The sequence below is a fragment of the Magnolia sinica genome, chromosome 10, assembly GCF_029962835.1.
Source record: "Magnolia sinica isolate HGM2019 chromosome 10, MsV1, whole genome shotgun sequence".
Classification (NCBI taxonomy): domain Eukaryota; kingdom Viridiplantae; phylum Streptophyta; class Magnoliopsida; order Magnoliales; family Magnoliaceae; genus Magnolia; species Magnolia sinica.
In genome coordinates, this window is record NC_080582.1 from 13,677,727 (window position 1) to 13,704,093 (window position 26,367).

Below are 26,367 nucleotides of genomic sequence, written 5' to 3' on the forward strand. Positions count from 1 at the left end.
TTAATAAAATTTCAAATACTCCCAACAAAGATGGAATTTATTCATCTTCGTATCGATTCCTAGTGGGGATGGCTAACATGGAGGGTGTGTACTGACATGGGTGTATACAACAAGCTAACCATAAAAATAAAAAAAACACAACAAAAAATAAAATTACAAAATATGCAAACGTAGATATTATCGACATATCATCGATATTATCGACGTAAGTCATCGATAATATCGACAATATGTCGATAATATCGAATCTGAATAACAATTGTCCAGTAAGATTTGCTGTATTTCCATAAAATGTCGATATATCGAGATATTATCGATATATCGACATGTTGTAGATAATATCGATATATCGGCTATGGTACCTATTGCTATGGTTATAATCCGTAGCAATAGGTCTACAGTCATTACTCAACATTAGTTATCGATACTATCGATCATATCTCGATATTATCAATGACTTATGCTCGATACTATCGAACATATGTCGATAATATCGAAAATTCTTCCATTTCTTGAGTTTTGTTGCTGGACAATTTGGCATTCATTTTCGATATTATCAAACCATAGTCGACATTATCGACAATCTATGGCTACGGTTATAATCTGTAACTATAGGTCTACGGTCATTTTCTCCTTCTCCCTCACATCTTTGCAGCCATTTGAATGCCTTCGAGAACTTCTGTCCTCATCATACGATGATGACAGTTTTTGTGGACCTTCAAAGGACTCAGGAAGATCAGCAGGAAGAACAACACAATCATCCCCACCTAACTTTTCCATAGATAGGTTGTTCCCACTTGCTTCATCTTTGCAACCTGTGCATGATGTATCAGGTGCAGATTCACATGCTTCAGAATATGCCTCATCAGCATTTGCATGAGATTCTGTCTTACTGCAGTTGTATTTACAGACCTTAAGAACAGAATTAGTGCAATTCCTTAAAGGCGAACTACCGTTGATAGTCTGATGCTCAGCCCAACACTTTTTCCTCTACTCTAGTGCTTCAGAATATGCCTCATCAGCATTTTTTTTCTTTTTGAGAATTTTCGTATTAATTGAGAATCTTAATTAAAAAAATAAATTAAGAAATTTCAAATAATTGAAAATTTTGAACAAAATTAGCTGAGCTTCTTCTATTGGGAACTCATTCCCTTTTACCTATATATGTTGATTGTTGTGTTTGACACCTTAACAGACAAGCAAGTGGAGGCCTTTGGCTCTATCTGGAAATGGATCGCAAACCTCCAAGAAATTCCTTTAGCCTGCAGGAAAAAGGAAACCAAAACTATCAAGAAGCGGAATTGTACAATACTCTGACAAATTCAACATCCACACATCCACAGTGCTGAACAGGGCATAATTGCAGTTTGGAGGCTACTTCCTCATACAAATACTAATGGAGGTTGTTGCAATTTGATTACCTCACTATTGAAATCCAATTTAGTTGTGTGTGCAACCACATCTTAGGTTCTTGAATGTTCTTTCATTAAATAGTTATTATTTGAAGATGCTGGTTGCCTTCTCCTTCTATTTGCACTTGTTTTTATGATAAATAGATGGCATGAATTTCAACTTTGACATACAATGTTCACCTACTGCAAAAGCTCAACCTGGTGAACAGTGTGCTATTTACTGGTGGATGGGCTAAAACTTGTTTATACTATGAGACTGTGCAGGAGATTTTCAAGGTGTTTAACTGTTTTGCGATTTATGCTATTTTTATTTTACTGACTTGATATCCACATTAGTTTAAAAAAAAGAAGAAGAAAGAAAGTGCCTTTTGTGAATTATGATTATTAGGAGCTACACACGACACACATGGACTATGGAAATCAATCCAGATTGTCCCAGTCATGGGCCCTTTTAATTAGATGGAGCATAGCAAAAGAAACCACACTAATTGGATTACTAGACCATCTGTTTTTCTTTTTCTCCATGAATTTCAGTTCCTCCTAAATCTAGGGTCCTAGACTAATATCCCAAGGAATTCCTGGAAAAAAATCAGCCGGTACACCCAAAGTTTTCATTAGTTTAATTTGTGATTACTCATTATATCTGTCAAATCTAGGATCCTAGACTAATATCCCAAGGAATTCTTTCTTTCTTATTCTGGATCATTGCTGAAAAATGACTTATGGGTCAAAGGGACTGTCAAAATCGTTTGATTGGTCTGTCTAGGTAGCCCTATGCAATTGGGAGCACATAATTTGTAAAGCTGTGGGAGCACTGGACCATTTCTCTAATTAAATTTTAGTTTACTTAGTTCATAATTTCTGTGGTCAGATATCCCAAATACCAAAAGCATTAGTTGATGCATACAAGAAAGTAACAAGAACGTAGGAGGTAAAAGTGCACAAAAGATGTTCCAATGTCGCACAAAAAAAATTACAACCAAAGGGCCGCGATCATTGGCAGATAAGATGGTGAATAGTGATTTTGATGGAGACATGTATTGGGTGTCAAGAAATCCAGAGGTTCGTAACCATTCCCTATTAGTTTATTAAGTAACATATGTTAGCACAAGTCTTTCTCAATATCATTCATTTTGGGACTTGATTTTTTCATGTCAATTAATTGGTGGACATGAACATGTTATTTCATTAACAAGTAAATGAGTTACTCACTATATTAGTAAAATATTAAGTTTCCTCGTATGTCTTAGTTAAAAAATGCCCAATTGTTCTTTTCTCAAGTGTATTATTTAAGAATTTTTTTTCTTTGGAAGGATTTTCACAAGAATTAAGACAAAATCTCGGCTAACATAAAGGAGCAGGGCAAACATGAAATTGAGCGAGGCAAATATGAAATTGAGCAGGGCAAACTAGGAATTGAGCGGGGCAAACTGGAAATTGAGCGGGGCGAAGATGAAATTGAGAACCTTTCAAGTCCAAAGAAAAGTAGAGAATGCATTGGCTCCTTACCCCTAACTCGAACATCAACCTCTAGAGCAAGGACAAGAAAAAAAAATCTAATAGATCCTAAAAGGCTTCAAGTTGTCGATTAGAAGTTTTCAATACTTGACTCATACTAGCCTAAACATCTTGTATATTGTGGAATTACTTAACTAGCACATGAAATTTCTAAGTTAGATTCATCAACAAGTAGGGAAAAGGATTTTGTATCATTTGAAAGGTATACTCAATCATGATACTTTTATGTGTGCTAAAGAATATAGACTCTTTTTTTCTTTACAAATAGTAATTAGGTTGGCCAATTTATATAGATGTGATAACAAACAAACATCATTGTTGGGCCCACTATGGTTTCAACGGTGGAAATCATTATGCCCACTGTTTCTCGTGGTATGATCCACTTGATCTTTTGATATGCTTCAATTTGGGGCTAAACCGCTAAAAGTAGATGGAAGAACGGATGGACGGCGTGGATATACTACATACATGATGTTTTATTTGTAATACATCTGAGTTTACTTAGTACAATGGGAGCATACTGACTAACTCAGTACGCAATCCGATTACGCTTGCTACACCCCACAATGATGTTTTATTGGTAATACATCATGTTCATCAGATTATGTATACACTAGAACCCCATATGTGGGAGAGAACCTAGACATTGAGGGAGGGAACCTAGATATTGAACGGGGCAAACATGAAATTCAGCAGGGGAAACAGAAAATTCAGCGGAAAAAACTGAAAAATGAGCAGGGCGAACATGAAATTCAGCGGGGGAAACATGAAATTCAGCAGGAAAAATTATGAATTCAGAGGGGCAAACTAAAAAATCAGCGAGGTAACCTAGAAAATCAGCGAGGAAAACATGAAATTGAGCGGGGCAAACTAGAAATTCAGCGAGGGAAACATTAAATTGAGCAGGACAAACTAGAAATTCAGCGAGGAAAACTTGAATTTGAGCGGGGCAAACTTGAAATTCAGCGGGGCAAACTAGAAATTCAGCAGGGCAAACAAGAAATTCAGCGGGGAAAACTTGCATTTGAGCGGGGAAAACAAGAAATTCAGCGAGGCAAACAAGAAATTCAGCAAAGGAAACTTGCATTTGAGCGGGGCAAACTAGAAATTCAGTGGGGTAAACTAGAAATTCAGCGGAGCAAACAAGAAATTCAGCTGGGGAAACTTGCATTTGAGCGGGGCAAACTATAAATCAGCGGGGCAAACTAGGAAATCAACGAGGCAAACATGAAATTGAGCGGGGGAAACATGAAATTGAGCGGGCCAAACTAGAAAATTAGAGGTGCAAACTTAACAGATAATTTCATGGATTGAGCCCAAAAAACTAAACGTATCCAATGTTCAAATGGACCACACCACATGAAAATTTTGAATTGAACTTCTCATGTTGATAATTTCTTAGGGGCCACAGAAGTTTTGAATCAAGCTTATAATTGTATTTTCTATTAATCCATGTCTATATGATCTTATGAATAGGTTTGATAACAAACAAACATTGGAAAAGAAGTCCTGATAAGTAAGTACCTTGCATTATGTGAAAAGCATGATAAGAAATGTTAAAAAAATCTTGAAGCATTGATCTCAACAAGGCCTAAGTAGAGAAAAGAGGGAGAGCTACTCTCAGCCCAAGAAGAAAAGCTCCAAATGGTTTTAGTTTCACAGGAGATACCCCAAAAGCTGGACTCTTCTCCAAATTGTTATATTAATCTATGACTAATAGGACTATTCTATTGTTATATTAATCTAACAAGTTACTTTCAACAAATTGGAAATCATTTATCAACAGAATTTTATCTTCCAATTGAACTTATTTATATAATTATTTTAGTTGTTTAGATAGCTAAAATCATTTAGTTGTTTGTAATCTGATTTTGTTTTGTGAGTCTTTTTTGGAATTGGTATAATGTTGTTTGGTTTGTGCTTGGTGTTTTTATGCTGGGTTTGTGGGGATGGGACGGTTTGAGTGAGGGTCAATGTCAAAAGCCATCTGTTTTGGTTGTTGATTCTAAATCTGATTTCTTCGATGGGCGTGTTTTAGAAATGTTGTTTCATATTGGGTTTGTTTGGTTTTTGATATGGGATAATTCTTTTGGTTGCTAAGGACAAGCAAATTAAGTCATGTTTTCCATTTCTAAATTCTGAATTTAAGGTCTTCTATATTTCTAGTCTTCTGTGGGATTTGGCCTCGGTCTACAACAGATTTACATGTTGTTGTCTATTTTCTCTTTGATAGATGCAAATGGTTACACTCACACTATCAGTTTAGATTTTATTATAGTGTCATAGTTCATTTTTTAGATGGTTGGACATTCATTTTCTATCATATCCTTTATTTATGGAAGATATCTTAATGTTGACAAAGATCTTACAAGTCAAGGCTTGAAAGGTTATATAACGATCAGATTTTTTCTTCTAAAGTTTGTAGCTGAAAGATCTATTCTCAGTTGCATTTTGTCAATTGTTCATCCATATTTTGAGATCATTTGGGGGCATTATTTTTTTTAAAAAAAGAATCATATCCAAAAATCATTTGTACCACACCGCAAAGAGCAGTGAAAATTTTGATTTTCCACCGTTAAAAATTTTGTAGGGCCCACCATAACATATATTTTCCATCCAATCTATTCATAAGGTCACAAAGACCTGGATGAAGAGGAAAAACAAATTTCATAATGATCCAAAACTTATATGACCCCTAAAAATTTCAATAGTAGACGTTCAATCCTCCACTGCCTTGTACAGTGTGGTCCACTTGATAGCTAACTTCTTTTTCTTTTTTTTCGTTGTAATTCTTGGTTCATGATTGTTTGAATTCCCTAAGTAATGACCTTAAAATTTGATGTTTGGCTAGTTCAATCGCATTTCAAGTTCATTGAAATTCATGTTAGGCTAGTTCAATTGCATTTCAATTATGTGTTAGGCTAGTTCAATTGTATTTCAAATTCATTGAAATTCATGTTACCCTCGCTGAATTTTCAGTTTTTTTTTAATATATATAAAACTCCTAAATTTCATGTTTGCCCCGCTGAATTTTCAGTTTGCCCTGCTCAATTTCTAGTTTGCCCTGCTCAATTTCCAGTTTGCCCCACTGAATTTCATGTTTGCCCCGCTCATTTTCCAGTTTGCCCCATTGAATTTCATGTTTTCCCTACTGAATTTCTAGTTGTCCCGCTCATTTTTCAGTTCGCCCCGCTGAATTTCATGTTTGCCCCGCTGAATTTCATGTTTGCCCCGTTCAATTTCCAGTTTGCCCCACTCAATTTTTAGTTTGCCCCGCTGAGTAGCAAGCGTAATCGAATTGCGTACTAAGTTAGTCAGTACGCTCCCATCGTACTGAGTAAACTCAGTTGGGCCCACATTGAATGTATGTAGTATATTCACGTCGTCCATCCATTTTTCCATCTAATTTAAAGGGTTGAGCCCCAAATTGAAGCATATCAAAAGATCAAGTGGATCATACCACGAGAAACAGTGGGCATAATGATTTCCACCGTTGAAACCATATTAGGCCCAACAGTGATGTTTGTTTATTATCAAACATGTTCATAAAATGATTCAAACGTTAAGTCCCTGTTAAATTCAAGAGTAACTAATCAAATAACAAGCCTTTCTTGTTGCATGATAATATGGAGGATTGTTACTGGAAATTCAAAATAACTTGAAAGAGTTATGGTGTAATATGCATACTATGGCATATTAGGCCCAACAACGATGTTTGTTTATTATCAAACATGTTCATAAAATGATTCAAACGTTAAGTCCCTGTTAAATTCAAGAGTAACTAATCAAATAACAAGCCTTTCTTGTTGCATGATAATATGGAGGATTGTTACTGAAAATTCAAAATAACTTGAAAGAGTTATGGTGTAATATGCATACTATGGCATGTCACATCTCAACTTGATAGGTATCATTTTTGCATTGATTAGTGGATATTGTTAATACTTCTCAACTTGATTCGAAATTTTTTTAAATGATTTTGCAATGGAATTGGATGGTATGTGTTGTTTGGAATTAGATTGAATCCACTATCTAAATCAGTCCAATATGCATGCATAATTTCATTTTGAAATTACATTGATTCACGAGGTGTAGTGGGTTTTTACTCTACATCGTATCCTACACTATTGCTACTGAAATGATGTCTTTGGTTTGTTGCAATTTTGAAAATAATATATTTCCCGAGATTTGTCCATTCTCTCAGTATTTTAGTGAGAAATAAAGCATGGAAATATTAATTAGGTAACAAATGCAAACATATTACATTAGTCTAAAACAATCAGAGGAATCACATAAATCGAGTCATATAGCAACAAAATTAGAAACAGATTAACAGAAACTTCAATAGCTTTTAGCATTCCAGTCGGATCTACAGTTCCCATAAAATAGTAACACTCACTAGCATGAAGCCTTCCTCCCTTGAGACTTTTCAATTCTTCTATCATTAGCACTGACAAGTGAGCTTTCAAATACAGTTCATCAAGAAGAATTCCACAGAGAATCATTCTCAACGCAAGAAAATCATCCATGTCTCTGTGATTCAATGCAGCTGCAATTGTAAGGACTAGTAATTAGTGAAATTTATCATAGAGGGTGTCAAAAATATTTTCCTAAAGAACAAATTGCCCAAAGAACACTTTTTACTTTTTAGGTAATTCAGCTGGAACAAGTGGATGACAACATGTTCAATTTCCTGTTTGACCTACTCAAACAAGTGGATGACAACATGTTGAAGCAATATGGAAAAAGTACAATGATTAGTAAATCAGTTGTTTTTGTCATTCTTTTGAATTACAGATGTTCCAATTGTGCAACTATATAGTTTCTTGTTTGATATTTATTTGTCAACACATCAACGAACAATATCTTCAATAAGATGTATCAATGATACAAGTAGGCACTAATTTTGAGTAGGGAGGCGGACCCAAATTTACAAATGTCATGTGAGACTCAACCATGGATAGATTTTCAACTAGCATCAAGTTCAGATTTGATGTTGTAGAAAGTCACATGATCCACTACTTCCCACTCAATTTCTAGTTTGCCCCGCTCAATTTCTAGTTTGCCCCACTGAATTTCATGTTTGCCCTACTCAATTTCATGTTTGCCCCGCTCAATTTCATGTTTGCCCCACTCAATTTCTAGTTTGCCCCGCTGAATTTATAGTTTGCCCCGCTGAATTTTCAGTTTGCCCCACTCAATTTCTAGTTTGCCCCGCTGAATTTTTAGTTTGCCCCGCTGAATTTATAGTTTACCCTGCTCAATTTTCAGTTTGCCCCACTCAATTTCATGTTTGCCCCGCTCAATTTCTAGTTTGCCCTGTTGAATTTCTTGTTTGCCCAGTTGAAATTCGTGTTTGCCCCGCTTAATTTCTTGTATGCCCCACTGAAATTTATGTTTGCCCCGCTCAATTTCTAGGTTGCCCTGCTAAAATTCGTGTTTACCCTGCTCAATTTCATGCTAGGATCGCTCAATTTAATGTTTGCCCCATCTTAATTTCATGGTAGATAAGGTTAATTTAATGTTTGCCTCAATAAATATAATGCTAGGATCGCTGAATTTAATGTTTGCCTAACTCAATATTATCATATGCTCGCTCAATTTACAGTTTTCCCATTCAATATCCATGCAATGCTCACTCGATTTAATGTTTGCCCCACTCATTTTCCAGTTTGCCCCACTCATTTTCCAGGTTACCCCGCTGAATTTCCAGTTTGCCCTACTCATTTTAGGCACAAACAATGAAATTATATTAAAATTTACCCAATTCTAACAAGGACTTGATTGACAAGACAAGAATAATGGAATTGTTCTAGACATTATAAAATGAAAAACCATTGTTGTCAAATGCAATCACATATACGCATACTATGGATCACATCTCAAAAACCATCATGGCATATGCAATCTCAGCAAGTACACCATGACATACTTTGATATGCAACTAATATGCAATCACATATGTGAGTACGTGATGGCATATTGCATATGCAATCACATATTTCTCAACAGTCAGAAATATAACCATTGGGAGCAATCTTTTTTATTTTTTTTGCAATGTGGGACACTTTTGCTTATAAATAGGCACTCATATCCCCTCCATTTTCCCTATTACTTTTCATTTCCCATTTACAAATTTGAACATTTCCAAGACCATTCAAGATTCAAGAATACCATCCAAGATGAAGATTCATCATTCGAGTATCCAAGATCGAGCTTCAAATTTAAAGTTTAAAGTTGAAGCGTTCAACCATCGAAGATCAAGATTCAACAATTAAGATCATTTCATTTCTTTCCTTTTCTTTTATAGTTTTATTTCTCATTCACTCGTTCATAGGCAAGTCTTCCCTTATTTTTTAGATTTTTTTTAAGGTTACATTCTCTACGGTGTCTTAATGTTTTGTTTTGTTTTTTTTTCTTTTTTTTTTATTTTACTTTACTTTATTTATTTATTTATTTATTTTTGCATCAGGTGTGAAGAAGAAAGTTGATAAAATAATAGTACTTGTGGGGAAAAGAAAGGAGAAAATGACCACAGACCTATGGCTACGGATTATAACCATAGCCATAGATTGTCGATAATATCGACTATATTTCGATAATATCGAAGATGAATGCCAAATTGGCCAGCAACAAAACTCGAAAAATGGATAAATTTTCGATATTATCGACATATGTTTGATAATATCGAGCATAAGTCATCGATAATATCGAGACATGATCGATAGTATCGATAACTAATATCAAGTAATTACCGTAGTCCTATGGCTACGGATTAAAACCGTAGCAATAGGTAGCGTCGATATATCGACAACCTTTCGATATTATCGAAAAGGTCTATTAACTGTCCAGCGTGTTTGCCTAAAAATCCTGCAATTTTCGATCCAGTATAGCTACGGATTATAATCGTAGCCATAACCGCAGCCAGACTGCACCGCGGCAATCTTTTTTTTTTTTTTTTTGCTGTGTTGCTTTTATGGGTCCCATCATGAGGTCTGTATTATATCCAAACCATCCATCTATTTGGAGAGATCATATTAAGGCTTGAGATGAAAAATAAGATAGATCTAACTATCAAGTGGACCACACTGTAAAAGGCAGTGGGGAATTGAACGTCTACCATTGAAACCCTTTTAGGGGTTACAGAAATTTTGGATCATTATGAAATTTTTTTTCCTCTTCATCCAGGTCTTTGTGACCCTATGAAGGAACTTAGACGGGGAGGATTTCTCACAAACATCACAGTGGGCCCCCTAAAAGTTTTTAATGGTCGACACTCATTCAACACTGTTTCCTGTAATGTGGTACATTTGAGATGTGGATATAACTCATGTTTGGTCTCGTATCATAAAATGATCTGGAAAAATATATGGACGGCATGGATGAAGAGCATACATCATGTTGGGGCCCACAGACCACCGACCATCCGCAGTTGGCTGGTGGCAGGTGGAGTACCCAATCCGTTTCCATGAAAGGAGGGGTATTTTCGCCCCGAAATTCAGTATCCGCACGTGGAAGTCTAAAAGTTGCAAAACAAGCTTTGTCTTCTTTCATAAAGCTGGCTAAAAGGTTGGGTCCACAGTCCTAAATATCTCGCCTATTATTGCCTGCAGTGGAATTTAAGTGGGCGACTTGCCACTGTCAAAGTGCCTGAATAAAGTGTGGCTGACGGTCTTGGCTTGCTAGACAGTCAGACGCGGATTCCCTGCCAAAAGCCTTCCGCGTGTGGTTGCTGCGCTGTAAACCTAGATGGGGTCCAAAAGTGATGTTTTTGAAAAATCCACGCTGTCCATCCGTTTTGTGAGATCATTTTAGGATTTTCGAAAAAAAAATGAACAGAATCCAATACTCAAGTGGGCCGCACCAAAGGAAAAGGTAGGTAGGAAAATTCTTACCTTTGAAACCTCCCTGGGTTGAAAGTGATATTTTCATGCCATCCATACCGTTCATAAAATAATTCATACTGAGATGAGCTGAAAATACAAATATTATCCTTCTTCAAAATTTTTTGGCCCCACGAATATTTCAACTGTGGACGTTCAATCCTCACTTTTTCAGCTCACTTGAGTATAGTATTCGGCTCATTTTTTACATTACATCTTAAAATGAGTTCACAAAACAAATGGACGGGGTGGATTTATCCCCAACATCATATTGGCCCCACATATATTACGACCATGGTAACTTCTTGCGCAGGTCTTTCTAGAAAATCCCCGAGAAATCAGATTGCGTACCCAGTTAGTATGATCTCATTGCACTTAGTAAACTATGTTGGGCCGACCGTAAATACATGTTGTTTATCCCTGCCGTCCATCCGTTTTCCCATCTCATTTAATGGCTTGAGCCCAAAATTGAAGCATATCCAAACCTTAAGTGGACCGTACCAAAGGAAACAGTGGTAGTATTGATTTTTCCACCGTTGAAACCTTATTAATGCCCGGAGTGATGTTTATTTGTCAACCAACTTGTTCATAATATTACACAGGCGTGGATTAAGGGAAAACAAAAATATCATCTTGATCTAAAACTTCCGTCCCCCGGTAACTTTTAAACACTAGACGTTCAATTTATACCGTTTCCTATTATGTGGTCCACATGAGCTTTTCATACGCCTCATTTTTGAGTTGTAGAGTAAAATGTATGAATGGGTGGTATAAAATGCATGAATGACTGTGGCCCCACAGAGTTTCTTAGGCTACTCAGTATGCAATCCGCCTCCGTGGACTCCCGGGCCGTGTGGACCTGCCTGCCTAGATAAAAATAAATAAATACATTTGGCTACTTTTCATAAGCCGTGTGGACCTGCATTTACATCCAGATACCTTATCTGACCGTCCAATATGTCCAGCAACTCTTCATAAGCTACGGGAACAAGAAATGGTGCAGATGATCCAAACCATCCATTCAACACCACCAAAAATGATGCAGATAATTCCTTAAAGATATCTCAAGTCAAGTATATTTAAGACCATTCAATTGCAACGATATTTATATATTAGTCAAAAAAATAAAAGTGGACTGGACCTAATGGACGGTCCAGATAGATGATCTGATGCTCACATGCCCAAATGCAACCAAGCGCATGGAAACTTCTCGTACACTTCCGCGTGAGATGATTGTCAACGCATGCGACGAATCGTTGGGAAAGTTCAACGCAATGTTCACACTATAAGAAAATGTCATGCCTTATCTGCACGGACAAGAAATCTCGCAACGAGATACTCCCCAGCCAAAAACTGACACGAGTATCTTCGCCATTTTATGAATTGGGAAACGGACTGGCTAACCATCCCGGAGCTGGTGGTCGGTGCTCATTGAGCCCAACAATGATGTATATGTTTCATTCATTCCGTTAATCCATTTTTAAATATCATTTTAGTCCTATATCCCAAAAATGAGATGTATATAAATCTTAAGTGGACCACACCACAGGAAAACAATAATGATTGGATATCATTCATTTAAATCCTCCTAAGGCCCACTGTACTTTTTATTTGATATCAAGTCTGTTGATTAGGTCATAAAGACCCATATGAAGGGAAAAAAACAAAGATTAACTTCATCCAATACTTTTATTACCCCCAAAAAGTTTTTTATGGCTGAAGTTCTTCAACATTGTAATTTTCCTGTAATGTGGCCCACTTAAGACTTCGAAAATAACTTTTTTTTTTTTTTGACTATCATAAATTGATCTTTAAAAAAAGATGGACGAAATGGATGAAACATATACATCATGATGAGCCCACGAAACACTAATCACTAGCCGGTGGCAGGTGGCAGGGGAGTAGCCAATCCGTTTCCCGGAAATTGGGAAATGGATTGGCTACTCCCGCTGACACTCACCGTGGCTGGTGGTTGGTGCTCTATAAACCTGGCCATGATGTATGTGTTTCATCCATTACGTTCATCCATTTTAATAGATCATGTTATTGCTTGATCCCAAAAATGAGAGGGATATAAATCTCAGGTGGACCACACCACATGAAAACAATAGTGATTGGATATCAACCATTAAAATCCTCGTATGGCCCACTATACTGTTTATTTGACATCCAATCTGTTGATTAGGTCATACAAGCCCAGATGCAGAGAAAAAACAAATATCAGCTTGATCCAAAACCTTTATGGCCCCCAAAATGTTTTTAATGATTGACCCTCATTCAACATTGTTTCCAGTAATGTGGTCCACTTGAGATTTGGATATATCTCATTTTTGGACTTATACCGTAAAATGAACTGTAAAAACAGATGGATAGCATGGATGAAACACATACATCATGGTGTGGCCCACATAGCACCGACCACTAGCCATTGGCCGGTGTCAAGGGGAGTAGCCAATCTATTCCCGTAAATTGATGGTGAGTCATTCTCTGATGGGACGAGGATTTTTTTTTTAAGCATTACAATTACCTCTTTGACTCATGATTTCTCATAATTATTGCATTGGCAAGTATTTTTGTAATAAAATTCTCATTGGATATTATATATATATATATATATATATTATATATATATATATATATATATATATATATATCAAGGTGGGCCCCATAGTCAGGGCGGCACCGTGTTGGGTGAGGCGGGGCCATACCTAATCCACTCCCTTCTACGATGCGGCATACATTTACATCTATTCAGATCGTTCAAACCGTAATCTTGGTCGTGCATAGGCCAGAACCCACAAATTGGTCTTACAAGATGATCCTTGTCACGCCCTAAAATTCGGGTACCAGAATAGGGTGTCCAGGACCCGAATTCCAGACCCGTGACCTATATAAAAATAAAAATAAAAATACAATTAAAGTATGACAATTTCATCTACATTTCATTTTCTTTTTTCTTTTTCTTTTTTTTTTTACACCATAGTCCAACACTTTAAAATCCAAATACAAATTAAAATATCTAATTACGTAATCTGTTATTACATCGATGCGTAATTATTTAACTTAACTTGAAGTAAGAAAATCAAGCCCAAACATTACTACACTCAGAGTTTTAAAATAAAATAAAATTTATTCTATGTACAATGACATGCCACGTGCATCTAACCACATTCCATGCTCCACTATTAATAGTAGTACCCTGCATCTTTAAAATATTCATAACTTGAAATGGTTAAAACATAATGAGTTGACAACTCAATAGGATCACATCAATCCCGATTTGAAAATCTCACAAATATTACCAAATTTAATCCCAATATATTAATCAAAATAAGACGAACATTGGATGTAAAATCATAGTAAATAATTTGACATTCATGAATATGCAATGAATAAATTGTTTAACATAGCTTTTCTAAAGATGCTAAGATTTGGAATAGGCAAAACACTCATGTGTGCTGATCTTTTTAGGGGATGACCCACGACAGAGCACCGGTGTTGATCCTTTTGGGGTATGACCCTCGGTAGAGCACCGGTATAACCTTTTAGGGACAAAAGCCCAGGGCAGTGCACCTATGTGTACTGATCCTTTTAGGGAATCACCCAGGGTAGAACACCCGTGCCGATTCTTTTGGGAATGACCCTAGGCAGAGTACCCGTGTCGTGTTGATCATTTCGGGAATGATCCTGGGCAGAACACCCGTAAGAATCATTACATAAAACAAATAATTATTAACATAAGATGCATCTAACTTAGATGGAAATATGACAGATATAATGTCTATATTCACATAATGAATATTCATTATCACCACTATATGATATTAAATGAACAAAAAAAAAATATTTGCATTGGTTCAAATAATAATAAAAAAATATTTCAATGTCTAGATTATATAAGGCAATTAGTTATGAATTTTTCAATGGGGAATGATCACCTACCTGTTATGAAAAACTTGTGTACTAACTTAGATTGATCAATTCTAAACTCGATGTGGAATCCTCACGGATACTCTCCCTTCTCTTGAGCTCTCTTTTTCTTCTCACAAATTTTTTCTATGGTTTTCTCTCGATAGCATGAGAAATAGGGTATGAAAATGATGTCAGGTGAGTTGGTGGTTTCTGAGTTTAATGGGCGGTTTAGATTGAGGAGTGGGTCCTACCATGATGATGACAATCATGGGTGATGGATTCCCTTGCGCAATCATACCGTGGAGAAGTGGAAAAGAGAGAGAGAGTCGTGGAGGATAGGGGGGTTAGTTTGTCGGTGAGGTGCGTCAGCACGCACTTGCTTTACTTATTTTTTTTTTCTTTCTTTCTCTATATATATATTTTTGAGAATGGGCCCCCACAGGATCACATGATAAATCCATACCGTTCATTTGTTTTGCCCTTCAAAGTTAGGGCATGAGCCTAAAAATGAGGGTCATCCACAGCTTAGGTGGGCCACATCATATGCAACGGTGGGTTAACAGTGGAACCCACTGTTTAAAAGAAACAAAGTATTACGATCCTAACCATCGAATCAGTTGTGATAAAATAGACTTCAATCTATCGGTCAGATGGCTCAGACAGTTCCATTATCCATGTTTTGGGATCCATGTACGGATGAGTCACCACCATTTAAGAATGGTCAGAAAACGCGACTGGTAGTGTGGACTCTGGCCCTCTATAAAGAGGCGGTCGTACCTCTGTTTTTCTCAATTTTCTTCGTTCAGCCAAACAGATGGGCGACTCTCGTCCTCTCTCGCTCTCACCTAAGGTAAGCATTTCGACTTCCAATTTCAACTTCCAAGTGATTTGACTTTCGAGGGTGCGTTTGGATGCCCAATCTATTGCAATAATTTTGCTGATTTCTTTGGTCATGATATGAATACTCTCGTTTGTTCGTTTGAGTTTTGAGGGTGCGTTTGGATGTATAAGCTATCACAATAGTTTTACAGATTTCTTTGGTCATGATATATAAATACTCTCATTTGTTCATTTCTGATCAATTTCAGCTGTGAAACTGATGGGTGCGGACTGACTGAGAACCGTACGCTGGGGCCACCATGATGTTTGTGAGAAATCCACCCCGTCCATCCGTTTTTCCAGCTCATGCTAGTACGTGAATCCAAAAATGAATCAGATCCAAAAATCAAGTGGGCCACACCATTGAAAACAGTGGGGATTGAACACCTACTGTTGAAACAATCATGGGGCTACAAAAGTTCTGGATCAGGCTAATATTCTGGTGTTTTAAGTTCATCCCAGTAGAATAACCTCATGAACTGTTTAGATGGCATATAAACATCAAGGTGGACCCAAGAAGGTTTCAATGGTCACATCACTTTTTCGTGTCGCGTGGCTCTCTTCAGTCTTGGATCTGTCTCTTTTTTGGGTTCTAACGGATGAATGGGGTGGATTTCTCACAAACGTCATTCGAAAATTTTTCTCGGGCCACTCACCAAAAAAAAAACTATACCCTTCAAATAATCCTAGCCACCGATTGTTGGATTTCTGCTCATTTATCGTAATTTAGAAAACCCGAAAACTCGACTCGACTCCAAACGACTCAAAAACTCGTACGAGTTGTTTTATTTTGTAGTTGTATTTAATATTTGATGATAAATGATTACATCCAACTGGTTGGACGATCAGTTCCAGTTCATCAGCGGATAACTTTTAGCATGTCATTTGCATGTGGAATCCCACCCGTCCAATAGGTTGGCCCATCATGAGAATCCCCTTTTGTAACAGTTAGCACAATCGACTCATCAGGTGGAAAAAAAAAAACTTGTACTTCGTTAATTATCGGCAGCTGTAAATTATTTTAGGTATGGCCCACCTGATGAGTAGATGGAGCTGATTTTCTGCATTTGGCGACCCTTAGGTGGTGCCAACCTATCGGATGAGGTGGATTTCCTACTCACGAAGTTATCTGCTAGGTGGGCAGTAAGTCAGTAACTTATCGTGCAACCGGTTGGATAGATATAAGCATCACTCATGTTTAGAGGTAGGCAGGATCCTGACTCGTCGGATCCGAACTGAACTGAAAGCCACCGTCGGGTCAGATCGAGTAAACACACTTGGACCCAACGTCAAACCGAGTCGAGTTCGGGTCATGTAGTAACTTGATTCGATCCAATCTAGAAGGGAATCGGGTAGTATAAAGTCAGATTTTACTTCTTCTTTCTTACCTTTACCCATCTTCTACCCGAACCCCAACCCTACCTGAGCCTGGCGTGGTGCGGCACCGTAGCCCGAGCCGACTTCCTCTCCTTCCATCCTTTCTCTCCATTTTTCTCTCCCGATTTTCCTCCTTTCTTTCTCTCCTCATTTCTCTCTCGATTTCCCTCTTGTTTCCTTCCTAACACCAGAGTCTCTGGCTCGGCTTGACTCAACCCAGTCCAAATCGACCAAATAGACTCAACTCGATTCGACTCGGTTTCCCTGACCGAGTCGGACTCGGTTTGGGTCAGGGCAGTAAGTAATCGTTTCGGATCGAGTCAGCCCTGTTGGACTCGGTCCCGAATTGGATCCAGTTCGAGTTTGAGTTAGGTACTTGTAAAAACCGGATCAAGTTGACTTGGACCTAATCCGGTCCGACTCGACTCAATGCCCACCTCTATTCATGTTTGAAATAGAGGTGTTCTCGAGTCCAACTGGCTGGAAATTGAAATGCCTACTAAGTTACTTTGTGGGCCCAACATGAGTAAACTCATTATGCTTTTATCGTACTGAGTGAACTCAGTTGGGCTCACCGTGAATGTATGCGGTTTATTCACATAGTTCATCCATTTTTCTAGCTCATTTTAGGAGTTTAGCCAAAAATTGAAGCATACCCAAAGCTCAAGTGAACCACACCGCGGGAAATAGTGGAATAATGATTTCCACCGTTGAAACCTTGCTATGCCCGCAATGATGTTTATTTGTCATCTAACTTATTCATAATATTACAAAGACATGGATGAAGGGAAAACACAAATATCAGCTTGATCCAAAACTTTCGTTCCCCCAAGAAATATTCAACTGTAGAAATTCAATTCACGTTGTTTCCTATGGTGTGGTCTACTCAAGCTTTATATATACTTTATTTTTGAACTCAAGCCTTAAAATTATCAGATAAAGTGGATGAATGGAGGAGATAAAATATATAAATTACAGTGGATCCTACAAAGCCTACTGAGTTACTCAGTAGGCAATCCCCTTCCAAGCTGAACCCCGAGTCATGGTCTACCAAGGAGATAACTTCCATGCTATTAAATGCATGCGACATCTGACCCTTTCAATGGGTTGGCCCACCATAAGGATTATGTTAAGAGAAAATAAGGTGTGTGTTGGGGATTTGAGCTGTGGAATCACACAGATTTAGATCTAGGATAACAATCCAAGAGCAACAAGCAATCACAATGGAACACAGATATTTAACGTAGAACCTTTGTGGGAAAAAATCACGGCACAAAGTGATAGAAATATACTATAAAATAGAAATTACAAAAGAGAGGACTTACCCAATTCGAATAACCTCAAATCTCACCCTTGTTACACTCTTTAGAAACCCTAAAAATCCTTTTAGAAACTATTAGAAAACTGTTAGAAAGACTTAACATACCTTAGAATAGCCCTACGGACCCCTATTTATAGTTTAGGAAACTCCACTTACGCACCTCTTTGGAAAAGTCCAGAAATCGCCTCAAATTTTACGCAGTCCGCGCATGGGCTGCATAACCCTCGACTAGTCAAGCCAGGGCCTCAACTAGTCGAAGAACCCCTTCGACCGGTCGAGCATGACCCTCGACTGGTCGAGCAGCCCGGATCTCTGAAAAACAGCGCTTGCTAGACTTCGAGTCGAGTAGGCCTCGACCGGTCGAGTAACCCCCTCGATCAGTCGAGCAGCACGGTGAATACAAGATTTAAGACATTCTTTTGCAACAATCTCCACCACGTCTTCAATATTTAACCGTGTAGTTTTTTGACGTCTTCTCTTATCTCTGCATCTTATCATAGCTTCTCGTATAAACTTCGTCCTTCTTTTCTGCCATTGCCAAGCCCGAAGAAGTTGCACAAAACTTGAACTTCTCTACGGGAACGTTCTAGGTGAGCATGTCTGCCGGATCAGAATCCATGTACCCAACCACCTTTGTTCATGTCTTCTCAAAAGGAAAGACGTAGTCTTCTTACAATCTCACCACTACCCAATATTGTTTGCCGGGGTATTTAATCACAACATTGATAGCCTGTGAAATAACCGGTCTAATACAGACCATGACATGCATTGTTAACCGCATTCGAATAAGGCTCATGAGATATATCCTGCTTTTCTTTATCTGTTTTAGGACATGTCCTCAGGAAAACTTGAAGAGAGATGTGTAGGGAACGCTCTCCGGCTTTGTCTGGTCCATCACATCCTTGATCAATACATATACAAGGTATTCTGCCTAAGATAACCAAAGTCTACTCCTCTTTCAGTCTCAATGCCGAGAACCATTTTTACAGCCCCCGATCCTTCATCCTGAATGTCTCACTTAACCGAGTCTTCAATATATTGATTTCAGACATGTCATAATTGGTGATCTACATGTCATCAGCATACAATTCCTGACTCACCATGAAGGAATCAAACCACTGACTAGGCGATAGGTTGTACCATGACCTCCTGCAAACTCTTTTTCTCAGCCCATTTAACTTCGAATCGCTCTGGTTGCTTTATGTAGATCTGTTCTTCCAATTTTTCTTGCAGAAGTGCAAACTCCATATCCATCCTTCCAGCTCGAGATCGTATTGGCCAACCAGCGCCAATCATGGATCTAATAAACACTTGTTATACCGTCGGCGCGAATATCTCTGAGAAGTCGATCCCTTCTCTCTGAGTATAGTCATTTGCTACCAACCTCGCTCTGCATCTATGTTGTATCCTCCTGAAGATTCACCTGCATCCAACCACTTTCTGGCCCATTGGAAGCTCCACCGCTCTTATGTGTCGATCTGGTACAACGAGTTCATCACATCGCCCATAGTCACCTTCCATTTCTCAACACCAAGCTTACCTAAAGCCATCTGAATAGAAGATGAATCTCCTGCGATATTGGAGTCATCCATGTACCTCGCCGATATCCTGCAATTATGTTGTTTGATTCTTCTCATAGGTGACTGCTCTCTGTATCCTTGTCCGCGTGTCTTAGCTTTCTTGTCCTACTCGCTCATGTGGCCATGCCCAACATGCCACACACGTGTAGAGGTGGAATCTGCTACATCCACTGTAGCTCCACCTTTTGAAGTGCTCCCGATCAACCTGTACATGTTACCGAGTCGTTGCACTTTCATGATTACCCGTGCCCCCTTAGATACCTTAAGAGCACCATCAATACCTGTGAACTTGTAGCCCATTGTCTCAAGTACACCAAGAGAAATCAGATTCTTCTTTATGTCAGGAATGTGCCTCACATCAGTTAGGATACGATGTCTCATCAAACATCTTAATGCGCACCATACCAATAGCCACAACATTACAGGCAATGTCATTGGCCATAAATACATGTCCACCATCGCACTCCCTATAACTGGTGAACCAACTCTGATGAAGAGTCATGTGAAAAGATGCCCATGTGTCTAGAATCCACTCATCCTTACGATCATCGTATGACTATTTGATCGTAGACACGGGCAAAACATCACCATCACATTCACTCGATCCATCTAACGTGACAATATTGGCCTCCCTGTATGAAGCCTTAGATTCTTCTATCTTAGATTTAGGATTTTCACAATCCTTCTTCACATATCCTTCCATCCCACAGTTCCAGCACTTTACCTTTCTTTTGCCTCTACCCTTTGATTTGGATCTAGAACCTAAAGAACCTGTACCTTGTTCAGAATTTCTACCCCTTGTAAGCAGTGCATCAAAAGATATCCTCATGTCGCTGTTAAGCTTTTTCATGGCCTTCTCTTGAAGGGCCGAGATAACGGTGTCAACACAGGGTTTTATTCGTGGTACATATTGTGTCCTTAAATGACTCATACGACGTCGGAAGAGAATTCAGCAACATACATGCTTGTTCATCATCTTTCATCACTTCCTCTATATCCAGCAATTTGCAAATCAATTTATTAAAGTTACTGATGTGAGCCTCCAGATCTCCACCTTCTGCCATCGTGAAGTTATACCACTGCCACTTCAAGTGTAGGCGATTTTCTGATGATTTTTTCACATAAACATCCTCTAACTTCGCCTATAACTTAGCCGCAGTTTTCTCCCTCATGAAATTATAGAGAACCTTATCCGTGAGACATAAACGGATCAATGATAAGGCCTTCTTATCAAGAGTATTCCAATCATCATCAGACATAGTAAACTTTCGCTCAAGAGCACCATCTTCGCCATGCTTGATTAAGGAATTGATCATCTTGATCTTCCATAACTCAAAATTATTTTTCCATGAGTACTTCTCAATTTCATATCTAGTGCTTCCCATTGATGCTAATACCTCAAATTCATATCTGCACCCTAACGATTGCTCTGATACCACTTGTTGGGGATTTGAGTTGTGGAATCACACAAATCTAGATTTAGAATAACAATCCAAGAGCAACAAGCAATCACAAGGGAACACAAAGATTTAACTTGGAAACCCTTTTTGGGAAAAAATCATGGCACAAAGCGACAGAAATCCACTATGAAATAGAAATTACAAAGAGAGAGGACTTACCCGATTCGAACAACCTCGAATCTCACCCTTGCTACACCCTTTAGAAACCCTAAAAACCCTTTTAGGAACCCTTGAAAAACTTTTAGAAAGCCTTAACATACCTTAGAATAGCCTTACGGACCCCCTATTTATAGTTTAGGAAACTCCACTTATGCACCTCTTTGAAAAAGTTCGGAAACCGCCTCAAATTTATGCAGTCCGCACATGGGCTGCATAACCCTCGACTAGTTGAGCTAGGGCCTCAACTGGTCGAAGGACCCCTTCGACCGGTCGAGCCTGACCCTCTACTGGTCGAGCGGCCCGAATCTCCAAAAAACAGTGCTCACTGGACTTTGAGTCTAGCGGGTCTCGACCGGTCGAGCAACCCCCTCAACTAGTCAAGCAGCGCGGTTAATATAAGATTTAAGACATCCTTTTACAACAGTGCGTACCTCTCAAGTGGACCACATAATGGAAAACAGTGTCAAAATACAAGCGTGGCACTGATCTCTAAGAGTGATTGTGGTTGATTTTTGTAAAACATGATCATCATGATGTGGCAAGCCTACTCTACAGTTTGAATGTTGGACGCAGATGAAAGGTAGGAAATTATCCTGCGGTTGGATAGTAATTTAGGTCCAACCCAATGCACTTGAGACCTCTTGAAAATAGTAAGGGAATTTTGTAAAAGAAAATGAAAATAAACTTTTTTTTAAAAAAAATTTACCCTATGGATTTTACCTTCTCACGCCTCTTTCAAAAATATTATCAAAAGCTACCTCCTTCGGTGATATGATTATCATTCCAGTGCTTTCCATTCGAAAGCAAACGGGTTTGTGGATGTAATGTTTACGTAAAATCAACCCTTTCCTTAACCCATGTTACGCCAAGGGCCTACAAATCAATTGAATTCATGATTTAAATGGACTATATGATTGGAAACTTTATACAATGCATTGCTCACCCTTTCAAAATATTTTAATTAGTGTGCCTATGTGAATCATGGATGTGTATGAATTTTAGGCCACAAGCCTTTTTTTAAAATTTTATGAAATCTAATGGTTAGAGTGTATTTCATATAATAATCATTGTGGGTCCTATATATAACTTATGTCCCTCTCCTAATTGTGTTCCTTTGGTGTGACTCGACATAATCACATATCAGCCTAAAATTTTCTCTTTGGGCTAATATGGGAGTAAATAACTAATAGTTGGAATGGATCTTACATAAACATAACTTGTGGGTTCCGTTAAGCCGAGACCTGTGTCCCATGGGGTTCCCTTTTTCTCTTTATGAATAATCTCTATGTAGAGATGGGGTGGGCAAAATAGTTGGGAGAGAGACATCCACCGTTGACTTCTACATGGCTGAGACATCCACCATTGACTTTTACATTGCCCGCCATGATATTAATATGAAATTCACTCAACCATTAGATGCTAAATTAAAATTTGGGCCTAAAAATTAGGCCATTGTGATTCAAGTAGGCTATACCAAGTGAAACAGTTTGGAGGGTTATCCTTGCCTTGCATTGTGTTACCAATAATGTAGTCCACCTGAATCATAGATAGGGGTTAATTTTTAGGCCCTTGTCCTAACATGAAGTGAAGCACCTAATGGTAACGGTAGATTTTACATTGACATCACGGTGGGGCCCACCCATGCAGTTGACCTTTTTGCATGCGCCAACCCAACTTGCTGCTAAAAGAAATGTAAGGGAAGGCAGTGGAATGATAATCATATCGGTTAATGAGGTAGCTTTCTAAAAAATGTATAATAACTATGTATCTTTTAGTAAAATACCCAAATATAAATAATGTATAAATTGTTCAAGTTTTGCCAAGTCAAGCTGGGTTTTACGAAGTTCTATCGAGTTTTACCGAGTTTCCCGAGTCAAGTTCAGTTTCTCGAGTTTCGACTGACTTGTGACCAAATTGAGTTTATCTCTTGAGTTTTGACTGGGTCGTGATCAAACTGAGTTTTTACGAGTCTCTGAAAAAGCTTGTTGAGTTGAGTCGAGTCAACTCGGGCAAGTCGATTCAGAGTTTCTAGACTATTGAGTTATACAAAAATCCACCAATGAGAAGATTCTTTGGGGATGTCCCATGCACCCAATGTAAGGGCCCAATAGATGAATGTCTAGATCTTGTATATCTGTGCCACGTGTATAATATTGAAATCCTTTTTGTTTTCAGGGTTCTAGACAATCTTTCCGGTCATTCGGATCAACGGATGAGATTTACCATCAAGATGCTCGAGAAATCCATCTGGGCCTTCCAATGAGCTTCTCCAGTCCATCAGTCACCGATTTCATCCGAGAGATGAGCAGTCCTTCGGTCACCGACTTCGTCCGAGAGATAAGCAGTCCTTCCGTCACCGACTTCGTCCTAGACTTCGGCCATGATCAGGAAGTGGGCCCCACTGCTGAACCAACGGCATCCGAGAAGCAAACTGTCCCACAACCGTGGGCTAAAGTGATAGTCGTGATGGCCTTCACAAGCGTAGTGGGCCTTCTCAGTGTCAGTTACACAATCAACGGTAATGGCAACCTTATCCCAGCCACCCTATTTAGCGGACGGCCTGTATCGTTCGGATTCTTTCTCTTAGTAGTCATGGTCACATTCTATATCTCTATCATAGCAATGATCATACGGCCAGTCTTGCCATTGATAGCCAAAGTCCTCAACATAATGGCCTTTGTTTGTGTGGTTTTAGGGGTCACAGTCCTGTTGTGGGCCATGCTTCCTAAAAGCATCAGCTGGGTCCCATGGATTTTTTTTTCGTTCACGATCTTGATTGCTTTTGGAGTGATAGTTTATGAGTGGTTCGTTTATGTAAAGAAGGTTAAAGAGAAAGGGACTACAAAGAGGCCCACTACATAAGATGGGCCCACTATGTATATAGATGAGGAATTGGATGGATGGTTCGTTTGTATGAGTGGGTCCATGGTTGGATGATCAGCACCATTGATCTGATAGGCCGCACAAAGGAACCAAAAAATATCTCATTTAGGAATATCCTAGCTGTCCATTCTCTTGAGATTTTCATGTAAAATGGGACGGTTTTTGTAATTTTTATTTTTTATTTCTTTTTCCTGATCCGTCTATTTGTACTCGCCTGATTCGGCCTGGGATTGTCGCATCAGGGATATTTATGTATACCCATCAGATCAACATTCGGATATAAACTATGGACCTGTTTGTGCTGATTGAACCGTTCGGATTGTCTCGTTGGGGTGGCTTCGGGCCAAGGCATTGATGTGTATCCAGTTGTACTCTATCCAGTAAATTTTAGATTATTTGTTAAGATATTATATATATATGTGTGTGTGTGTGTGTGTGTCAACGGTACGACCCATTAGGTCGAGCTGTGTGGGCCCTACCGTATGTGTGTGTGTCAACGGCACAACCCATTAGGTCGAGCTGTGTGGGCCCTATCGTGATGTTTGTCGAACATCTACCCCATCAGTTAAATGCACCATTCCATGGTGGGCCACGACCTTAAAAATCAAGTCAATCTATGACTTGGGTGGGCCACACCACATAAAATAGTTGAGAGTGGTTACCCTCCTATTAAAACCTTTGTAATAATTTATTGGGCCTTCCGAGATGTGGTTCACAAATCCAGCCCATCCATCGCGTGTCCTACTTGAATGAGGAGTCAGACCAAGTTTCAGCAGCATCCAAAACTCAGGATGGCCCCACCAAGTGCTTTTATATATTTTAGGCATGTCTTTATATGGTTTTAGATGATATGACCCACTCAAGTTCTAAATAAGGCTGATTTTTTAGATATCTCATGAACTAAAGGGGACCCATCAAATGCACCATGCTCATGTTTGACACACATCACGGTGGGGGCCACACAGCTCGACATGAGGTTGAGCTATGTGGCCTCCACCGTGATGCGTGTCAAACATTAACACCATGCATTTGATGAGTCCTCTTTTGACACACATAATGGATGGGTTGGATTTGTGAAACACATCTCAGTGGGCCCAACAATGATCATGAATGTTTTAATGGGAGGGTAACCCCTCTCAACTTTTGTAATGGTGTGGCCCACAAAATCATGGATTGACTTGATTTTTAAGCCCGAGGCCCACCATGGAATGGTGCATCTAACTAACGGTGTTGATGTTCAACACGCATCACGGTGGGACCCACACACCTCGACTTCACGGGAAGTTCCCGTGAGGTTGACCACATAGAACCATTTCCCATATATATATATATATATATATATATATAGAGAGAGAGAGAGAGAGAGAGAGAGAGAGAGAGAGAGAGAGAGAGAGAGAGAGAGATCAACTGTGCACTAGTTTTCATGACAACCTTTGAGAATTTTTTCAGAACTCATCACACATAACGTGGGTTCATGTGTTGCAGCACCCCATGAAACTCCTAGGCACTTTGATGGGCAATGGAAAAATGAAATAGTTTCCTCCCTTGATTTGTCTCTCTTTTGACATGGCCCACCAAAGTTTTGGAAAAGTGCTAAAAAATAAAGTCAAGAACTCAACTGGGCTTAGCGACAAGAAATAGGGAGGATTAAACGTCTGCCATTGAAAATATTCATGGCCATGGAAGTTTTAGATATCCCTAATTTTTTAGGTCATGTCAGCGGCCAATCCTTGTTTATGAATAGTGGGTCGTCGCTTTCTGAGAACTGATGAGGTGCGGCTCTTATTATGGGGTTACTGTAGTGCTCACCTTGATATATCCAAGCCGTCCATCCGTTTGTACAGATCATTTTAAGGCATTATCCAAAAAATTAAGCAGATCCAATTATCAGGTGGACCATATCATAAGAAACAAACAGTGGTGATTGACCATTAATAGATCACAAAAGTTTTGGATCAAGCCGATATTTGTTTTTCCCCTTCA

At 38.8% G+C, this 26,367-nt stretch overlaps 1 protein-coding gene across 2 annotated transcripts in view; it reads left to right on the top strand.

Moving 5' to 3' along the window:
• Positions 1 to 24,789, top strand: part of LOC131258028 (uncharacterized) — an 86,004-nt gene extending 61,215 nt beyond the window's left edge. Inside the window, exons 1-2 of one of the 2 annotated variants that reach the window (XM_058259053.1) lie at positions 15,431 to 15,575; positions 23,677 to 24,789. In XM_058259053.1, the coding sequence (XP_058115036.1) occupies positions 15,540 to 15,575; positions 23,677 to 24,363 (723 nt within the window). In that variant the 5' untranslated portion in view covers positions 15,431 to 15,539 and the 3' untranslated portion in view covers positions 24,364 to 24,789. Of the gene's footprint in view, positions 1 to 15,430; positions 15,576 to 23,676 lie in introns of those variants that run through there. The other variant, XM_058259054.1, reaches the window with a different exon arrangement.
• Positions 24,790 to 26,367: the final 1,578 nt, after the last annotated feature.